Source organism: Octodon degus, unplaced genomic scaffold, assembly GCF_000260255.1.
Source record: "Octodon degus isolate 3935 unplaced genomic scaffold, OctDeg1.0 scaffold00014, whole genome shotgun sequence".
Lineage (NCBI taxonomy): Eukaryota > Metazoa > Chordata > Mammalia > Rodentia > Octodontidae > Octodon > Octodon degus.
The window spans coordinates 25,313,492-25,335,634 of record NW_004524590.1 but is presented as its reverse complement, the minus strand read 5'-3'; the positions used below and the strand labels follow the sequence as shown (position 1 = coordinate 25,335,634).

At 36.9% G+C, this 22,143-nt stretch overlaps 1 protein-coding gene across 1 annotated transcript; it reads left to right on the top strand.

Annotated features, from left to right (window-relative positions):
• Positions 1 to 4,077: 4,077 nt before the first annotated feature.
• Positions 4,078 to 6,990, top strand: Nxph2 (neurexophilin 2). The gene is made up of 2 exons (XM_004626416.1): positions 4,078 to 4,113; positions 6,212 to 6,990. Exons 1-2 carry the CDS (start codon positions 4,078 to 4,080, stop codon positions 6,953 to 6,955), a joined length of 780 nt encoding a protein of 259 aa, XP_004626473.1. The 3' UTR covers positions 6,956 to 6,990.
• Positions 6,991 to 22,143: the final 15,153 nt, after the last annotated feature.

Sequence of the window (22,143 nt, the reverse complement as noted above, 5' to 3'; positions counted from 1 at the left end):
GTGAAATTCAACTTCAGCTTATTATGATGAATGATTTGAACCTGTCAGCTTTTTCTCCTAAAAACAAAAGAACTGAAATGAAAAACAGTCTTATTCCTCTACCCCCTTCTTTCCACCTGCTTCATTTAATTGATGAAGGTTTGAGCTTTTATTAATCTCTTTGAGCTCTTCTGTAAGATGCAGAAAAGAACCTAATATGATATCACTGTATCTAGCTAATGTGTGTGCTTTGTGAAATTGATACACCCTGCCAAGACATAAATTACTTAAGCTTTGATAAATGTGTGGAAATCAGGGCATGTTCAAACAGATAAAACACAGCAATTCCTCTTTCTTCCCTTTTTTAAAACTCCATTGTGTGTTTGGGATTAATTCTGTTTTGGGTTTTTTTTTTTTTGCATATTTAGTGTAATATGATGGGACACAAGACAGCAGTGACACTCAAATTAGTATGAAGAGCCCCAGCACATACACAAGCAACTGGGGGTACAAGCCTATGTTTGTAGATAACATCTTACACTCTTGCCGTGGACAGAGGGATTTGCCAGCAGTTTGAGAACCACCAATACTCTTCTCCCAGCCCAGTGTGTCAGAGAAATTGTTCAAGAGCGAGGCCACTTGCCAGCTGCTTTGTAACCTCCATGCGATTTGCTGACTCACTTAGCAAGCTGGAAAGAGCTAGACAAGTTTGTTGACAGAGAGCTCACTTGTGCTTTGATCTGGCCGGGATGCACCTACAAGGGAGACTGGAAACATGAGAACGTATTTGACTGATGTTCTAGGATTGAGAAGGTTGATTTCTACCTGGTTGTTAAATTGTCACATGACACAAGACAAGTTCTCAATTAAGCACTCATCAGTGAGCTGGGGACTTGAGAATTTGTAGAAACCTTTGAAAATATAGGGCTGGGGAGATAGCTCAGTAGAATAAGCACTTCCATGGCAAGTGCAAGGCCCTGAGTTTGATCCCCAGTTCCACCAAAAAAAAAAAAATACTTCTTCAGTAGGTGGCACAAGACCCTTCACTGGACCGTGGAAGAGCCATGGTCACTGAATACCTTTCCACAGGACTAGTTTCCGTCTATTAATTTATTTAGCCTTTGCAGGCAGCCAGGGCAGGATGTGTGCATGGGAAACCAGAGCTCAGGTGATGCACCTGAGCAAGGAGTGAGTGAGGTCCCGTGCAGCAGACTGTGATTTCTCCACCACAGCACTTTGCTTCCCAGGAGGGAGAACATGGATAAAGGTGGCCAGGTTGCTGCTCCTCTGGCTCCCTCCTGCCTCTTGGTTCTCTGTGGTCAAGTGAGAGCCTTAGAGATTTTATGTTGTACAACTATCTACATGGACCTGGTAGCGGAAATGTGGCCTTGTTAGCAGGGTGCTATGAAGTGATTACAGCAAGCGAATGTCTGAATGAATTACATAGAAGAGAGAAAAAAAAGTGGGGAGATTTTAAGGGCACAGAAATATATTTACCTTTGAAATAAACTCTGCTAATGGCCTATTATTACCTGATAGCTTAGAATGGGGGCTTGGGATTGAAATGGGGGCTTTTGTGTTGAGCTATGTTCCCGATGTTTTGCTTTGTTTGTTTTGAGACAGCGTCCCACTAAATTAGCCAGGCTAGGGTTGAAATTGTGATTCACCTCCCTCAGCCTCCCATAGTGCTGGGATTACACATGGGCAGCATCACCCCTGCTGACTTTTTAAAATTTTAACTTTATAGCTTCTCAGCCTTTTCTCTAAGGTCAAGTGATGATGTTAAGTTAGATTTAAAAATCAGCAATTGTGAGAACTGTGCACATATTTTAAAGTAATAAACAGATAGTTAAACACAGCTTCTTTCAACTTGGCTAATATTGTCCAAGCACCTTAGAAATATGTAGTCAGATAAGCAAAAATAATAATTGTATAAATATGTATATAGCAATACCTGTACATGTTTACATAATGCATAAAATTTCTATCTAAACAACTGCTAGTATTTCATTATAAGAGAGAAAAATTATAAAGCTCTGTTATTAGCTAAATGTGTTTTTATATGTATGCCAACCTTGAAATCAAGGATTCCTTGAGCAAGTTTGGGCCAGAGAGTCGTGTATTAAAATGAATATTTTAGAAATCAAATTCCATTTCAAGCTCTTATCTGGAAAATCTTTTCTGAAGAGTTAAAACACTTTCATAAAAGTGATCAGGTCTGATTAAGCTACTTGGTGAGCTTGGCGGGCTTTTGTTTTTCTGTGCTCATATTTCTTTATTTCCAAGAGAATAAAAAATTTTAAAACACTGAAAATGGCATGGAATTTCAAAACAAGATGATAGGAAATCAACAGCAGTTATATTGCATACTGTTGTCTTCAAAGTAGTTGTTAAGATCACCAGATATAGAGGCCTAGAAGATAGCTCAGTGGAATGAGTGGTGCTTACCTGGCAGGCACAAGGTCCTGAGTTCAATCCCTGGTACCACCAAAAAGAAGGAAAAAAAAAAATAAGATTACCAGATATAAGCATGAAGCATTGGTCAAAAAAATTAGCATGAATTATTCCTCTCAATAAACCAATAAGAAGTAGTAGTATAGTTATCTTAGCTGTCATGCGTGCGTGTGACTTATTTCCCTTCTTTTTTTTCTCCTTCCCCTCATCCCCCATCCCTCATATCCATTGTATCTTTTGAATGTTATTTACTGTTTCAGTTTCTTACACCAGGGAATGATATGATGTTTACACACGCAGGTCTGTATGGTCTCTAGGTGCATCCATTTATCTATAAAAGCCTCAAGTTTATCTTTCTGTATAGCTGAATAATACCCCATTGTATAAAACTACCACATGTTTTTTGTCCATTCCTCAGATGATGGGCATTTGGATTGCTCCAAGACTTAGCTATGACAAATTTTACTGCTATAAACATGGTTACAGAGATATAGTTGTGGTATGATGTTCTCATTTCTCCTGGGAAAATACCCAGAAGGGGAAGAGTTGGGTTGAATTAGACCTCTAATTCTACTTTTTTGAAGAATCTCCACACTGCTTTTAATAGTGTTTGTACAAGTCTACACAACTACCAACAGTGGAGGTTACTTTTTCCCCACAGCTTTTCCAGTGTTTGTTATTGATGGATTTCTTGATATGAGCCCATCTTTCTGAGGTGAGGTGGAATTGCAGTATTGTTGTAATTTGCATTTCTTGAATGATGTTGAATATTCTTTCATATATTATTTGCCATTTGTATTGCTCCACCCGAGAAGAATGTTTTCATCTCATTTTTAGATTGGGTCTTTGAACTTTGGGGACCTGATTTTTTTCCACTCTTCATATGTTCTAGATAGAACTCCTTTGTCTGAGAAACAGTTAGCTAAATTTTTTCCTAGTTTGTGGAGGTTTTCTTTTTTTTTTTTTTTTTTTTCACTCAGTTAATGACTTCCTTTGATGCGAAAAATTCTTCTTTTAATAAGATGAGATCCCAATTGTTGATTCTTTGAAGTATTTCCAGTACATCTTGGTTTTTGTTTATGAACTCTCTGCCTACCCCATATCTTCAAGATTTCTACCTATTTTCTCCTCCAATCAATTTAATGTTTCTGTTTTAATATTTATATCTTTGATATATTCTGCTTTAGTTCCATGCATAGTGATAGACATGGATCTAGTTTTAGTTTTCATATGCTCATATTTCTGAGTTGAGTCACACATGTTTGGATGAAGTTCCATTATGGCATAATTATTCCCAGGAAAATCAGATCATTAAAATGTTTCATTAAAAGTCCACTTAGTTATTATTTTTAATAAGCTAGGAACCATCACAAACCCTAGGAATAAGCAAGGTGCTCCATTAAATTTTGTAGTTTATTAGTATCCTAAAATGCATCAAAATCTACTAAGTTAAGACTACATGATTAAGGTCAGGGAGATGTTCAGCAGCATAAGTTCTGGCCTGACAAGCACCAGGTCCCGAGTTTGCTCCCTGGTATGTATATAAATGCAAAGTGTATCTTAGCTTTACAATAAAGTATTAGTTGATAGACTCAAGGATAAATATAATAATTGAGGGGTTTTGAAGTGTGTGAAAAATGGAAAATGTCAGAAGCGATTTATTCCACTAAAGACAGGAAGGTAAGTAGGAGAAGAGAAGTTTGGAAACTGTACCACAGCAAGGAGGAGATCAGGAAGCAAAGGAACATTTCTTATACAGCAGATACTCAGCAAATAGTAGATGGACCTGTCAGCATTTTTGAAGCCAGGAAAAGCTCAAGAAATATTGGAAACTAGTTAAAAACAGGTAATAGACTCTGGGCAAAAAGAATAGTGATCACAAAGAAGAAATATTAGACTATGATCTGCCAGGGCCTTATGTCTGCTTATTTGGTCTTGGGCCTTTCTCTGGAGAGAGGCCCAAGCGAGGACATGCAGTTAGGCTTGCCTGTACCAATCTTGGGAAACTCGAGTCAAAATGAGGCAAAATTTTTTTTAAAAAAAGGGAAAAAAAGCCGAGTACTGGCGTCCACGGGCTATTACCAATTGATTTGTGCATATCATCACTTAGAGTAAAAATTCAGAAAGCTGCAGTTACAATATCAATCATATTTTGTACCAAAAATCCTGAGTAATGATCTCTCTTTTCCTGGTTAATATGTCATCCTTACAACAACAGGGGAAAATAAAGAAGCATCAATTCAGGGCACACAGGCCCCTAAGAAGAAATCAGATGGTTTTGGATTCCCATAAAAATAAGAACATATAACATACCAATGTGGCCTTTTGTCAGACTCAGTAATTTTAGAATAGAGAAAATTATTTTTTTAAATCTCCAGAAATTAGGAAGAAAATGCCTCATAAAATCAAAGGGAAGGATATGCTGTATAACACCCCTCTAACTCCTACCACCCACACATTTTGAGTCCTTGTATTCTTAATTGAAAGTAATTATAGTCAGATGTTAAGTGCAAACATTTTCATAGAGTCCTTTTAGAACTTAAACTTCTACTTTCATGAACCTACAAAAGAAAATATCAACCAAACCACACTATATAGATGAATACAATATTTATCAATAAGATGCTGTCCATTTTTTTAAGTTAGATTTAAAGCAGTAATTCCTGAAATAATCTGAGACCAGTTTTAGAGTGTTTGGCCAACTTTGAAAAGGCTGACAAAACAACCCATAAGCATAGCCTCCCTTCTTCGTCCTGTTCATCCTGCTGACAGCTTTCCAGAGAATCATTACAAGACTGGTTTGTGCCATTAGAGATAAGAAGCTATCTGTGTCTCCACCAGAAACCTCTTCTTTCCAGACTTTATAACTCATCCATAAATATTCACTCCAAGTAACAGTTTCATATATAATGATTCCATCCCTCAAAATTCATATCGATTCAGCTAAATGATTTTTGTAAATCATGAGGAGAGTCATACTACAAAAAGAATAAAAGAAAATCAGATTCAAATGGTGAATGTGGATATAATTTGAACCAAAATGCAGTGGAACCCATAAAAATACATCACATAGCTCTTTCTTAGTAATTTTGTTTTGTATATAATTGAATTATTATTATAGTCTTTAAATCATATAGTCTATTAATTAAATTATACTTTCTCACATTAACTCCTGCTTCTATAAAGATGACTCAATATATCAATATTGTTTTCAACCAAAACTTCTGTAAAATTTCCTAATACTAATCAAATGCCTTTTTTGTTACAGACTTTGAAGTAGAATTATATCAAAAGCTATAAAATTATGTGTTAAGCCTTTGAAAGTAATAAGATCCTAGTGTTTCCAAATATTTTAAGAGATTTACCAATATTTTATATTCAAATGTTTTACAGTGGTCCTTTGTAGAAATTTTCATCATTTAAACTTGTCTCTTACCTAAAGAAAATATCTCACAAATTGAATGATTTTATCACAAGAGGAACCAAGACATCTTGCTTTTCCTAGTCTGGAAGAGAAAATTGTAAAGATGAGTAAAATCCAATCAATCCACTATAATGACATATCCTCTTCTTCCCCTTGCCATTTCAGTTTTTGTACATAGATTTTATGTTACTGAAATGAAGTGCTCATCTCGCTACATGGTTGAGCCCAGCTGTTTTTGTGTGATGTCATTCTGCAAGAATCTAAATATTGAAAGTTTCTCTACTTCTTTGCCCTCTTTCTGTATGCAGGCTCAAACCCTAACCTGAAGTTTCTTCCTCTCTTCTTTTCCCACAGCTATTTTGTGACAGTAAAGAGGTGGTACATGCCGCAGAGGGTCTGGATTGGGAAGACAAAGATGCTCCAGGAACGCTGGTGGGAAACGTGGTACATTCGCGGATCATCAGTCCTCTGCGTCTGTTCGTTAAACAGTCTCCAGTGCCAAAGCCTGGGCCTATGGCGTATGCAGACAACGTGGAAAATTTTTGGGATTGGCTGGCCAACATCACGGACATTCAGGAGCCACTAACAAGAACTAAAAGGCGGCCAATAGTAAAAACAGGAAAATTTAAGAAAATGTTTGGATGGGGTGACTTTCATTCCAACATTAAAACTGTCAAACTCAACCTTCTCATTACAGGGAAAATTGTCGACCATGGAAATGGAACTTTCAGTGTTTATTTCCGACATAATTCAACAGGGCTGGGTAATGTTTCAGTGAGCTTGGTACCTCCTTCCAAAGTGGTGGAATTTGAAGTTTCTCCCCAGTCTACCTTGGAAACCAAGGAATCCAAATCTTTCAATTGTCGCATTGAGTATGAAAAAACAGATCGGGCCAAGAAGACTGCCCTGTGCAACTTTGACCCATCTAAGATCTGCTACCAGGAGCAGACTCAGAGCCATGTGTCTTGGTTGTGCTCTAAGCCTTTCAAGGTCATTTGCATTTACATTGCCTTTTATAGTGTTGATTATAAACTTGTGCAGAAGGTCTGTCCTGATTATAATTACCATAGTGAAACCCCATACTTATCTTCTGGCTGAATATTTCCACAGTGATGAAAATGGAGGACATGTGTGTATTTATGAGAATTACCAAGAAAGAAGTCCAATTTTTCATTGTAAATGATCCCTTTTGTTTCAGGCAGTGAACCGTAGTTCCCTATGAGGTTTTCAAATTAAAAGAAAAACATATTCAAATGTGTGAAACATTTTTGTTTCAACCATAAAGTACCTTTCCTAAAGTCAAACTATTTATGAAACCATCATTTTCATGTAAGGTGGTTAAGCGCTAAAAATACTATTGTTTAATAGAAACATCAATGGCAGCCACACACGGTGGGAAGGAATCCAATTATGCATGTCATAAATATTGCTCTTGAAATAAGCCTGCCTTTCAGATGTGCTCTGCAAGGTTACCTTAAAAATAGGAGCCTTGGTCAAGTAGCTGAAAGGCTTGTATTTGATAGATGATGATTTTTCCAACATTGATCCTTTTCTTACTGCTGTACCTTTCCCCACATCTGTACAGTACTGACATGAGAGATGAAACGGTAAAAGTTGTTTCCAAACCCATGCGTGAAGCTACCATGAAATCAAAAGCATTGTCATCTGAGATAGAGTTGAGCAGAGTATGATCTAAAACATTTAGCCCTGTGTTGGTCACTGCCCTTGTGATTCTCACCTGAGTGATAATACTGGTGCACTGAGAAAACAGATCTGGGTATGTCAGTCTAACAATAGTTAAGACCATAATGGTTTTAGACCGTTTTACCTAATGAAGCACTAGAAGATTATCAAAAGTGTTGACCCAGAGCTCAGGACCTCACTCCATTCCTTTGATAGTGTGATCTCATATAATTATGTAGAACAACCCTGAAATTGAGAGAAAGTGATTGTTTACTAGCAGCTACAATGTGGAAGGTGTGATGGAAGTAAAGGAAGAAAATTCTAGAATTATGGTTTCATAAATTCTTGCCTACAAGATAAAAAGTTTTTCCTTTCATTTAGTTAATTATTGCAATGGGGGAATCACGCTCCAGGTGGTAATATCACCTGATATATTTGAGCATTTTAATTATTTAGTGCTGATAAACAAGAGTCCTGGCTCACTAGACTTTTGAAATTACTTCCAAATTAGTATCACTTGGAAATTGTCCTTTTTGTCTTTTCTGTATGGTAGAATTGAATGATCACTGAATTAGTGCAGAAAGAGAGCCTGGCTGGGTGGGAATAGGCTTCCAGGACTCAGGTGTTATGGAATTGTCACTTTTTACAATAGCTGTTCACTTCTTTCCCTTTTCTTCTCTGTAAAATATCATTGAGGTAAAGCATTCAATTGAGAAATAAAGAAAGATAATTCTTAATGAACAAAAATGTCCTTACCACGCTGTTCAGAAAGCTAGCGGATCTCTTCTCTATTTTACATCTCCATTTCTTTTCTTTCACAGGTGATATCTTCACAGTGTTTGATTTTTGTCTTTTGTAAAAATCGTACTAGGCTTAGTGTGTGGTAGTACAGGCTTGAAGTTTTTGCTCTGAATTCATCAGGTGCTTTTGTAATTTTGTGATTAGTGAGTAATATTGTGAAATGTCCTTTTATTTTCATCTAAAAACAAGAGTATTATTTATTGCAAAATATATGGGACCTATACATGTATATATACTTAGATTTTTCTGTGTACAGTAAAAGTATGTGTACACATTTATATGTAAATAAAAAGAATTTGCTAGATCTGTCCCATGATTTCAGAGTGGTTATTTTTAAAAGATGCTTTGTTTATTTTGTTGTTCTTTTCATTCTGTTTTGTTTTTGGTACTGGGAGTTGAACTCAGGACCTTGTGCATGCCAGGCAGGTGCTGTGCCATTGAGCTATCTCCCTGATTCATTTTGTTCTTGTAGAAATCCTCACAAGGATTTATTCTTTGTATAACATCAATTGATCATTTATATTTCTTTATGTACATATTAAATAGGACAGCTTGGCTACAGAAATGATTGGATATAGTAAAATTCACAGAAAGCATATTTTATATAGTCTGACACCTAGTAAGAACTTTATAAATGTGGGATGCCATTATCATTACTGTTATGACTATAATATAAAATATTTTAAATTACTAGATGTTTAAAAATTGAGAATTATAAATATTGTTCTATGAAAAATTAAAAGCTTCCCTGTAAATTGATTTATATAATCTTTAGGTTTTAGCAAGAATTATGATAATTTTTTTCTTTTTAAGTTTTTCACAGGCACTTTTAAATTGGAGTAGAACATATGCCACATATATTTCTGTCATAATTGTCAGTGATGGTACTTGGCACAATATAAATCAGACCCCATTTGAATATGTAAATGCACATATTTCTAAAAAACCATTTTTGCCTTTTCGTACTGCAGATGAGGAAAAAGACATTCATGAGAGGGAAGTTTCCACCCATTCGCAAATTGTTCAAAAATTAAGGAACAGGATTTTTTTTTAATTTAAAATCAACCAATATGCAATTCAGTAGCTAAGAAAGAAAACTAAATTACCCCAATATTAGTGTAAAGAAGAGTAATATTTCAAATAGCATACACTGTCATCTGCATCCTACCTTATGTCAAAGATAGTTAAACCCAAGTCCCCATGAGGGTAAGGAATGTGCCTAGTTGTAACTGGAAGACCCAGCTAACTACCTTTCCCCTGACTGCTAGTCTCAGGTCTTCTATTACAAAAGAAAGGGAAGCTGACGCAGCATTCTAGATGCCAAAAGGATCTACAGTGAGTTCATACTAAGACGTGACCCTGAATCCGAGAACAAACGTGAAACTGGTTTGAAATAGTCTCCTTCTAAAATATTCAAGACTGTAATTTCTTTATGAACACAATGTTTTTTAAAAGCTACATGTCATTTTAAAAAGTCATGGGATAGCCAGCCATTATATCCAAATATAAGAGTCCTGGAATATGTTAGAGATATGGCTGGTTAAGAATTAGTAGCAGTTGAACATTATGTTTACCAGAGTTTTCAGGTGATTATACCATCTGAGAATATATTTTCATCAAAGTATGTAAATTGTATGGAATATGCCAATTCCCTAAAGGTTTTATTTTACATAATAAAAAGTATTACATTAATTCTTTACTCTGTAGAGCAAATGCATTTTTACTTGCAGTAAAACTATAATTATCCTGAAGTTAATTAATCAGAACTTTCCACGAGTGTTAATTTAATATGATGAAGTATACAAGACAAGTCTCAGGAAAATAATTCCTAATTAGAGACTTATTTTTCTTCAGAAATCCTACAGAAGATACTCAAGGCTCTCACCCCTGTGTCTTATTACCTATTGAGGTCTCCAACCCTGGGAACACCCCATTCTTCCTCACTTTTAAACTTTCCTTGATTCAAATCCTGTCCCCTACAAGTAGCATATAATCTGTTTCTCTAAAAGAATGAATTAATTTCTTTGTGTTCCCCACAGTAACTGGCAAAATGTCCAGTTCATAATGAAGTGTAAGGATATTCGAGGGAAACAGAACCCATAGGATATGGACAAGTATGAGATTTATTATGGAAATTTGCTTATAGCTACAGAAAGCCAAGGAGTCCCATATGTAACCTACAAACTGAAGAATCAGAAGAAGAGGTGGTATAACTCAGTTCAAGCCCAAGACCTGGGTTAGGTGCTCTGTTAACTGAGGCCTGTAGAAATGCATACTCCAGCTCAGAAGAGACCAAGCCCGCACTTTGCCTGTCCTCCACCTTTGTATTCTTTCCAGAAGTCAAATGGATTATATGATGCACATCCAAAGAGGTGATGGTGGATTTTTTTCTTGGTCTACCAACTTCAGTGCTAACATCTTTCTGGAAGTCCTCATAGAAACATCCCAAAATAATGTTTTACTAGTGGAATGTGCAGTGAACTTGACAGATAAAATCAACTACCACATGTAGATACTTAATCTATAGCTGTTACTTGATTTTTATCAATCTCAGTTGAAATATAATGATCTATTTGAGATCCATTCTACTCACATCCGGTACAAGTTATCTTGCATTATTTCCAGTAGGCACTTGATCTTATCCACAGGGCCAAGAAGCAAGGCTATTTCCTGTATGAACACCCTGTTCCAGCTGAAGACAATTCTCATTGAATATTAGCTCCCAGAACCACATAAACTTAAAGCTAGAAACAATTTTAAAAGTGATCTAGAAGGGACGGGGAGATAGCTCAGCAGGCTAAAGTTCCTGCTTAAGCAAGCACAGGGACTGCTGTTTGATCCTGGCACCACATGCCACACCAGCCCCATCCCCAGGCCTGGCCGAGAAGGCCAGAATCTGAGCGTGGTGGCCTACGCCTATAATCCCAGTGCTGGGGAGGATGGAAGCCCAAGGATCATCATGAGTCCAAGCTGCATAGTGAGACCCTGCAACAACAAAATACATTAAAAATAATAACAAAATAAAATTGATCTAAAAAAAGGTTTTTGGGTTTTTTTTTTTTTTTAATCAGCTAACAAATTGGAAACTGATGAGGTTCATAACCTGGTTATCTTTATTCTTCTTGTCTGGGTAAAATGATTCTTCTTCATCTTTATTCCTTGAAATCACTGATGTTTTATTTCTGTGATAGAGACTTCCAGCTGTCCACCAGAACGTGTTCTACTTCTCCCAGTATGATGGAAAATGTGGATGGCCAACTAGCCTGTGCCTCGCTGGTGCCTACTTAGTGAGGCCTGGCCTCCTTGCTGAGCTGCAGTGAATGGAGTTGTGAGGGGGGATGTGTACAGTCCAGGCATGGACTTGGGCTCTTCTGTGTTCTTTTCCATCTTTCGCTTGGGTGAATACCTTGAGGGACACATAGAAATAGGCAAAGCAACTGCTGTCTCAGTGTTTTTATGATCATGGAGAAAGAGTCATTCAACTATCCTGAAAGCTACCCTGGATTGCTATGAGAGTGAACAAATACAGTCAGTGGTCTTTAAATTACTGAATTTTTAGAGTGAATTTGTTACTGCTGTTCCACGTGGTACAGCTAAAGCAAACACTGCATGAAATCTCTATCCTGGCTTATTCTCATCTCTGTCTTTTTTAATCGCCCCTTTCAGTTTCTAGAAAGGAAGCATCGCAGTCCAAATTTCATATGTAAATTTAGCTTGCCATATTGTTATAAATCTTCACGTGGTCTATATCATCTGGAAGGAAAGGTAGGTTCACCAAAGCCAAAGACCACATTTTATATGTATTTGAGTACACCGCTATTTCCAGATGAAGCTGTTTTCTTATACATGACATTGGAAGATGACACAGGGAGGAATTTACTTAAAAACATTTATTTCACAAGCCATATGAAATAGCAGTGCAGAATTCTTAAAAGATAAGAAAACAATGTTAGGATTTGTGTTCCACATGATCAACTAAGGGATAAAAAAGAAATTTAAAAAAAAAAAAAACCTTTCTCATCTTTATTTTTGTTGGTTTTGCATTTATAAGCATTCAAAATTTGACATGTGTAATTATTACATGTCAAAAACACTTTCAGAAAGGTACCAGCATAGCTTCTAACTGAAGTCCTCTTTCTAACTTCTTTTCCATACTTAGCTTGTTTCCTTCTGCTGAGAGAAACCTCAGTATAAATTTCTCATGTACCCTGGCAGGGCTCACTTAATAGTATTGTTCTGGGTTTGAGGATGTAGCTCAGCGGCACAGCCCATGCCTGGCAAGTGCAAGGTCCTGAGTTCAATTTCAGTACCAATATAATAATAATAATTATATGCTTTTAAAGTATTTAAAAGATTAAGAGTATGCTTTTTAGTTTTGCAAGATCTGTTTTGTGTAAAACTGATTAGTTGAAGCATTATGATGCTTTGATTTGTTTTTTCCTCTTTTAACAAGTCATTTATAAAAAGATAATTCTAATTCAAAATTACTGTTTTATCAATGATTAATTGAATAGAAATCTTTGCTTTTCTATCTCATCTTTTTCAATAAATGCAGAATATATATATATATAATTTTATGAAGTAGTAATCACTCATTAATATCATTAATGTAATAAATGAAATGCATCTGACAAGCTGGAATGGTGGAACTCTAAGGACATTTCCTGGACAAACAGTGTAGGAAACTGTGCATGGCTCGGTATAACTCCTGAAGGAAACACTTCAGCACTGTGTATGTCACGTGATACCCTCTGTCTTCTCTTTCTCAACACCCACCCTATAAAAAATAGAGATAGAGGGCCAACAAAATTTTTGAAGTCTCTAAAACATTTTTAAAAATTGCAGAATTTGGTTCAAAACATAAATTGCTAATGCTATGTAAGAGGAGTAATTTTAGACCCCAGTCCCAACAGAATCTTGGCCCAAAGCACCCTCTGGAGGCTCTGTGGCATCCAGTGTGGTGACTAAAGACCTTCATAGTAGTGATCCCACTCTGCTCGCTTTGTGAAAGCAACATGCAAATCCTAAATAACAGTGTCTTTATAGAAAAACGCTAGTCTTCATTTATTTCTATTTTAATCCACCAACATCCTAGATACTTTACAAATAAGCACAGATTTTGGAGTTAGTCCAATGTAGGTTGATGTCTTGAATCTGCCATTTAGCAGCAATGTCATCTTAAGCCAATTACTCAAATTCTGTGAGTCTCAGTTTTCCTATTTGTAAAATGGAGTTATAGTACTTTCCTCTTAGTGCTGAGATAAAAGTAAATATTGCACCGATTGTGAGCAATAACAGATGGAAATAACTTTACATTGCAATATATTTTTCAGGACCAAGGATCAAACTCAGGATCTTGTGCTTGCCAGGCAGGCACTTATACCACTGAGCTAGTTCCCTGGCCCTCCTTTTTGTTACTAAAACTTTTACATAGTATAAACATACCAAGAGTAGTATGACTAATTAGACTTCATTGTTTTTGTTCAAAAATCTCTCCTTCCAAAACTATCCAGGAAGGGGCCAGGCAAATAGCCCAGTAGAATAATCGCTTGCCTGGCAAACACAATGGCCTGAGTTCAATCCCCGGTTCCACAAAAAAAAAAAAAAAAAAAAAGTACACATTGCACCAAACATAAAAGTGTTCATTTATTTATCTATTTATTTATTTGTATTTTAGGACAGTGTCTACAGGGTCTCACTACACAGATTGGATTCATAGTGCTCCTGTTTTCAGCCTCCTAAGTGCTGGGATTACAGGGGTGCACCACTGTGCCCCATCTCAATAGCCATCTCAGCACACCCCCAAGGCAGGGCCGGCATGGTATGCTGAGGACTGAGCCCCAACCTGTTGCGCGCTGCCTAAGCAGGTGCTTTAGTCTGCTGAGCTATCTGGCCTGCCTCTAAAAAAAAGTTTCAAGAAATACACTAATTTTACTTAGCAAATATTAACAAAATATTGATCATCAAAATAAAATTTATGGAAAAGTGAAGTCTAATGTGGTAGGCATGTAGGAAATAATCTTAAAGAACTAATATATTTACATCACTAGATCCCTGAAGCTACTCTGAGCAGTGTGAACTGCCCCCGAGTTGTGTCTATACTGCCGAGGATAAGCAACGTCAGCTCTCCACTGACTGCTCAGAGAAGTCTTTGCTGAGAAGAGTCAGGTCTAACAGGTAGTTAGCTCATCTTGGAGCACTACACTGAGGGGCCGTGGCCCATGGTGCTTTCCATCATAGGTAAGAGAAACAAGAGAAGTTGTCCTGGAAAGTTAGGAAGAGGAAAGAAGGGAAGTAACCACTCCGAAAGGAGCAGAAGTGAGAAGGTGTCAGGAAAGTCCTCAAGTGCCCCTTCTGCTGCATGAGCTGGAGTCCTAGTTTGGAGTACAGTGAGACATCTCCCTGTGTCATTGCAATGAACTCCCCCCTTCCAAATTTGCTTAGCTATGGATAATTGTATTAGAGTACTTGAATGAAACAAAAGTCTTTCAAGCCAGCCTGAGCATACCACTGGGAGTGAATGCTTCCACCAGTTTAACTTGAGGTTTGATCATGTTACCTGCGGTGGCCTCTTGGATGACAGCAGTGATTTTCATACAGTTGTGGATTTGCTTGGGCTCCGACCTGTGGTTCTACCCGGCATCATGAGAACATCGTGCCCATTCAGATTGGAGTCCAGAATGAGAAGACTGCTAGAAACAACCAGAGCCAACCCACAGTTCTCATATTTCATGAGAAAAATACAACTGTCTGTTGTTTTAAGCTACATTACTAGCCAAACTGGCAGAGAAAGAATGACAGGTAGAAAAGCGAATGCTAAATAGCCACCTCCTCCCCAATAGCCAAACTGGTTTATATCACATGAAACCAACCAGCAGTCTTAAACGCAAGGAACAATTTGATTTACACAAAGAATTAGTGAAAGAAGCATAATGATTTGAGAAAAAATTCTTAATAAAAAATACCATAGTGACCATATGTTAATAGTAAGCTATAAGCTTCTATATTAGGAGAAATATCTTTTTAGGAAAAATACTCGTATTTCACTAAAAAGACTCCATCAAACTTTGTAAGCTCCCACATAATTTATATTTTACATTAATTACTTGGTGATGAGGATAGCTTTCCTTCCCTTTCAGCATCAATTTGGAGAGTTAGAGTTCTACTTCATTAATTGTGTGAAGTAAGGAGGTAAACACTTTGTATTAGTCACCAAAGATTTTAGGTAAAGAAAAACAGAGAGTGTTATTTTGCAAAGGACAATCCTGAACTGTTGGATTCTACAAGTGATTTATTCCGCTACGTCATGGGAAAATAAATGCCTCTTGCAAGTGGCTGAGACTCTTTTCATTTGTCCACTATTGATCCCCTCCCACAGCCTCTCTTCTTAGCTTCATGATTCTCCTAGAGGTTAAGCCAATGGCGCCCAGTCTCCTTTATTTCTTCCTACTTTATGCTGTGGTATCACCATCAATAAACATCAAAACAGCCAGCCCCTCATCTTCAGTTAGCAAAGTGACAGACTCTAGCTAGGGAGAAGCTTTTAGAAGTTGTCCAGGTGTTTTCTTTCAGCATCCAATGATATAAATTAAATCTCGAAAGTGTCTATGGAATGGGTATTTTTAAAAATCATTTTCTTTAAATCTGATGTGTAACCACACTAGTGATACCCTTTGCCTTGAAATACAGAGGCCAGGAAGGAAAGTTTTAATAGTCCTCAGCATGTTGTGTGTTAAATAGGAGGTGTGTAAGTTTTAGAAGAGAAAAAGAAATGATTGGACTGAGTTAAAGATTTTTTAAAAATCTGTTTCATTTCCAAATAACTTTTATCAAAATTGCTAAGATCCACCTCTTTTTTTTTTTTCCTTATTTCCAGTTTCTCAAGTCCTGCTGAGAACATTTGTACTTATTGTTTCTAATTTCTGAGTGACTACTACGGATTTCTGGGCCACTTTTCAGAGAAATTGGTATCCTAGGGGCTGGGAGATAGCTCAGTAGAATAAGCACTTGCCTGGCAAGTGCAAAAAAAAAAAAAAAGAGAGAGAGAGACAGAAAGAAAGAAGTATCCTTTTTAAAATTTTTCCCTTAAATTGACATTGTTCCAACCATTCCAGGTACCTGCTTTCCATAAAAACTTAAAGAATCCTGACACTCCCCTATAGTGTAGCTCTCAGGGACCAAAGAGATACGGATGTGTCTGAGTAAGTAATTGTCAGTTTCTGTAGCTTGCTCAGCAGTTTTGTGTTCAAGAGATGTCATCATTAGTGTTGTATTAACTTTCCCCTTAGCATGAAAGCTATCAACCTTTCTTAAAGTTGTCTTTTAGCTTCTTTTCTAGTCTATGAAATATTATAGGAGACTGTCTGCTCCCAGAGATACTTGACCAGCACAGTTAGAAGCAATAGTAGGTCCATTTGTCTCTCCGAAAAAATTCATGCTTTATATTGTCCAAGGAAATATTTAATGTGCTTTAGAAAAATTTGTAGTTTCTGTAGTTACTCAGTTAAAATCCAGTCACAATGCACTATCAATGTCTTCCATGAGCGTAAGGGAAAAAACAGTTGATGTGGTATTGTAGCTCGTTACTATGAAAAGATAAAGAAGTTTTAAGGAAAATGTGAGTGAAAAATCATAACTAGAAATAGTCTTCCAAATTATGATTATAAGATAGAAAGTATTAAATAATAAAATGCTCATAAAAACTGATAATTGAATTTTTTAATTGTCAAAACAAACAAGGAAAAGACTTTTTTAAAGGAAGCACTAGACCATATTAGGCAGCACTCATTAAATAAAGTATTTATACTCTTTAAGACTTCTGTTTAAAAGTCAGTAACCAAAAAGTAGCCTCCACAATTAAATAGAGGCAAATAACATATCAGTGGCATGTAATTGCAAATACAACCTAGAATGACTTCAGCAAACTGAAGTTTTACTCTTTTTCATAGAAAACAAATACCAAAGGGAATTGTCTGGGGCTGCTGGGGTAGCTTCGTGTGCAATTGTGCCCACAGGGACCAGGCTGTACCCTCCCTCTGGGACACCTGCTTTCATTCTCTTCTCATCTAGTGGTAGCAAGTCCTGCAGCAGTGCACTGTTCCGCCAGACAGAGGAAAGAGGAAAGATGGTGTAAAAGCACAACTAAAGCAAGCAGCTTTCCCCAAAATACCCCCAAGCAAATTTTACTTCTATCTCCTTAGCCAGGACTATGATAGATGGCCAACTTCAGCAGTAAGATAAACTGAGAAATACCACTCTTATCATTGTGATCTGAATGGGCAGGTGACAAATCTTGATAAAATTGAAATGTTCTGCACTAGAAAAGAAGGAAAGAAAGAGTACAGGGAAAGGATGTCTGCCATAAGCCTGAGACTGCCATTCCAGAGAAGCGCTATGGTCTAGCTCTAAACGCCCTCCCAGTTTCTTGTGTCTGTGGAAGGTGGTCAGACTATAGGGCGCTGTACTCATCAGAGTATTCATCCATGAATGAGTTCAGTGGCCCAATGTGCTGTCAGAAGGGAGGCCTGGTTGGAGATGCTAGCGGGGTGTGACCTGGAAGAGTGTATTCTTGTCCCCAGCTCCTCCCCTATCTCTTTGCTTCTTGGTTGCCCTGGCTTGAGCATCTTCCTGTGGCATGACCTTCTTCCATCCTGTTTCTTCCCTGGAGCCTGCTGACTAGGGACTAAAACTGCAAGCCAAAGTAAACCTCTCCCTTTATAAATTGAGGATATTGGGTATTTTGTCTCAGCAACAGGAAAGTGACTAAGACAGGAAGGGAATGAAGAGCAAGGGTTAGGAAGCTACTTGGATAATGAATACGTAAACATAGTTTTGTTATCATCATTAATCAAATTAATGCAAGTTAAAATGTGATTTTACAACCTAATATTATTTTAATTTTAAGTAACTTGCAAATAGGAAGGCATTAGTTTATTTTGTGTGCCAGCACCACACGTGGTGCCACACATGTATGGAATTACGAAGAAAAGCATGAAGAGGTCCAGTACTGAGGGGCCACATCTGGTAGTGGCCTTTCTGTTAGCAGTGTCCCATGGTGGTGGAGGGTATCACACGGCAAGACACAGAGAACCTGCATGCACACATGTGTGTCTTCAGTTCTTACTCCTTATGAATTAATCCTAGTCCTTAGGATTTAATTAAGGGAGGTGCATTCTAATAATCTTATCTAGTCCTAATCTTTTCCCTAAGGCCCCACCACAACATTCTATAATGAGATTAAGTTCCCATTTTCTTAATATTTCTCGGTGGAGTAATTTCAACATATGAACTCTTGGGAGTCAGATTAAAACCATATTCAAACTGTTACATTAAGAAGATGAGTTTTTTCAAAATCTCCCCTTTTCAAAGAAAATTTGATAAATATTTCCAAAAACCTTATAGGCTTTGCCTGTTTGTTTGTTTGTTTTGCTTTTTTTTTTTTTTTTTTTTGCCTCAGCTGTTGCAGACAGCTGGTTTTGTGACAGAGCTGGTTTTAGATGACACCAAACATTAAGTGATAAGAATATTCACTAAAGCATTAATGTGGAACATTACTAATTAGTGTATCATGCAATAAGGTTTTTTTTTCTTTAGGCAATCATAAGATGATAAAAAGAGAGACTTCTGAGATGAGTAAGAAAGGGTTTTTCTAATTCAGTCCAACATAGTATAGTCAATTTTGTGTACTCAACAATTTAGTGTACAAAGGACGGTTGTCATAGTTTGAACCTAAAAATCATTCCAAGTCATTGGAAACCAAACATATCTTTCCCTAAATAACCTCTCAATAAAGGATCTATCGATTGCCTAGCTTTCAGCAAGACTATTTTCTGACATACTTTACAAAACAGTTTCCAAAATGTATGCCAAGGGAAATAAATAGTTATTTTACAATAAGGCACTCATTCACTGAGCATATTTGCCAAAAATAAGTTTAGTTATGAAATAAACTGCAATCTTTCTGGCAAAAATCAGTAAGGAGTTGTTTGCTCTGGTCTTTTCTAACTCAGTGTAATAAAAAATCTACCTGTTGGAAATAAAATAATTATTATCTTTCTGTTCACAGTAGTGAGGGTTAAGGAGGTATCAGGTAAACTGCAATTAATTCACTCACAAATATGAGCACGAATGAAATAAGTGGAGGAAAAGTATTTCAAAAACAAAATGCTGGTATTAGATACTACGCTTGATCTTAGCCAAAAAGCTGAAAAGCAATAACTCCTGATGTTAGGCAATTGGGCATTTTTTAACTGCTTTAGCTCCAAATCATCTCAAACTTAATCTCATACAAATCTTATCTCCATACCAATATAAGTATTTCATGCTGAGTATCAGAACCTCAGTGTAAGCATAAGTCAGTACACAAACAAACAATTAAAATTTTTTATTTCACATGTTTTATTAGTGCACATTGGTTATAGAGATGTATAGGTTTCACTGGAAGATTTACATGTGGACATAAAATACTTTTTTCTACATTTTTACCTCTACCCTCTCCTTCCTTGCCATACCCTCCTCTGAAGTTTTACTCTTTCTTAGTTATAGGAGGTGTAAATGCATGCAATACACTTTGATCACACCCATTGCTTCCACCATTCTTTCTTATACTCCTTCTCCCTCCCTCTCTTTCCCTGCTTCTAGTCTAACAATTGTCTTTCTTCTACTTTTTGCCATCTTTTTAGAGCTCACATGTGAGGGAGAACATGGGATATTTGTTTTTCTGAATCTGACTTATTTCACTCAACATGATAATTTCTACATCCGTCCACTTTCCCATAAATGATAAACATTTTGTCTCCCTTTTGGTTGATGGTACTCCATTATTTGTACGCATCACATTTTCTTCACTCACTCATCTGATGATGGGTACTGAGGGTAGCCCAGAGTCCTGGCTACCAACAATTGTGGTGCAATAAACATAATCCCTGTGATGTCAGGATTTGTGTATTATGCTGACTTTAATTCATCTTTGGCATATACCAAAGAGTAATAGCTTCATTTTCGTGTTCTTGCAAAACCTCAATCTTTTTTTTTTCTTTTTTTTTGGCGAAACCGGGGATGGAACTCAGGCCCTTGTGCTTGCCAGGCAAGTGCTTATTCTACTGAGCCATCTCCCTGGCCCCAACCTCAATCTTGATGTGCATAGTGGCTGTGCTAATATAAAATTAACCAGCAGTAAGCAAAGGTTCCTTTTTCCCTGCATTTTCACCAGTCTTCATCGTGCTTTGTATCCTTGATGACAGCTATTCAGACTGAGGTGAGATGCAATCTCAGAGTAGTTTTCATCTACATTTCCCAAATGGCCAAAGATGTATAATATTTTTTCATATATCACTGGCTATTTGTATTTCTTTTGAGAAGTGACTGTTCAATTTATTTGCCCATTTATTGATTTGGATATGTGACTGTTTTGTTACATTTTTTAGTTCTTTATATACTGTAACATATTAATCTATTAAGAGAGCAACTGACAAAGACTTTTTCTCCCATGCTGAAAAACCTTTCTTTATCCTATTAGTTGTTTCTATTTCCTTGCAAAAACTATATAATAGTCCCATTTTTTGATTCTTGATATTATTTTTGTGTTATCAGAATCCTATTAAGGAGGTCTTTGCTGTGTCTGTAGCTCCAAGGGCTCTCCCTACACTTTTTCCAGCAGTTTCAAAGTTGCAGGTCTTAGACCTAGATCTTTGTTCCATTTTGAGTTAATCTTTGTCGAGGGGGAAATACAGATCGAGTTTCGATCTTTTTCCAAGTAGATATACAGTTTTCCCGGTACCATTTGCTAGGCAGGCTTTGTCTGTCGTATATTTTTACTCCATTGTCCAGAAGCAGAAGGCTCTCATTTTATCTGTGTCCTCTGTGCTGTTCTATTTTTATCCCAGGACCATTCTGTTTTTTATAACTGTGACTTTGTAATGTAATTTGAAATCAAGTACTGCAATGCTTTCAGACTTGCTCTTTTTGCTTAGTGTTGCTTTGTATTGTATTTTGTGTTTCCAAATGAATTTTAATGTTGAAGAATGCCACTGATGTTGTGATGGCCATTGTCTTGAATCTGTAAATTGATTTTGCTAATGTGGCCATTATAGCAATATAAATGGTGTCAATCCATAAACATGGATATATTTGAAAAATTTCATTCCCTATCTATGGAATAATCTGACAAACATTTGTGTTAGTTCTTCTTTTAAGGTATGGTAAGACTCAGCAGCAAATTCAACTGGGATTTTCCTTGTCAGGAGACTTTATTACTGATTCAATCTTATTTCTTTTATTGACATATTTAGGTGTTTTATATCTTCTTGCTTCAATTTTGGTAGGTTATATGAATCTAAAAATTTGTCTATTCTATGTTTTCCAATGTATTAGAGAGCCTTTCAAAGTAGTCCCTAGTAATCTCCTGGACTTCAATATGCCTTTGTAAGATCCCTGTTGTAAATCCCAATAATAGTACTATAGTAGCTGCCACTTCAACTATACCACCACACTCCCCACTTCATCACCTCTTCCTAGTGTTGCTGCCTCCTAGGCAACTCACTGAAATCTATGGTGACTTTCCAAGTAGCAGGAATGGGATCCCCTACATGGGATTATCCCCTTCCTCTGTCCACAGTTACAAGGCTTATGTTCTCATTCTGAAGGAAAAATAAGAGTCAGAGTGCTGACAGTTGCCCATCTTCACCCGACCACTACCAATTCGCTTCATCGTTAGTTTCTTCATCTCTGCCCAGCTAAACATGCCAAACATGTTTTGGCAAACTCAGCTGGCACTTTCCTTCCTGTGCCCTCTGTAGAAGCTT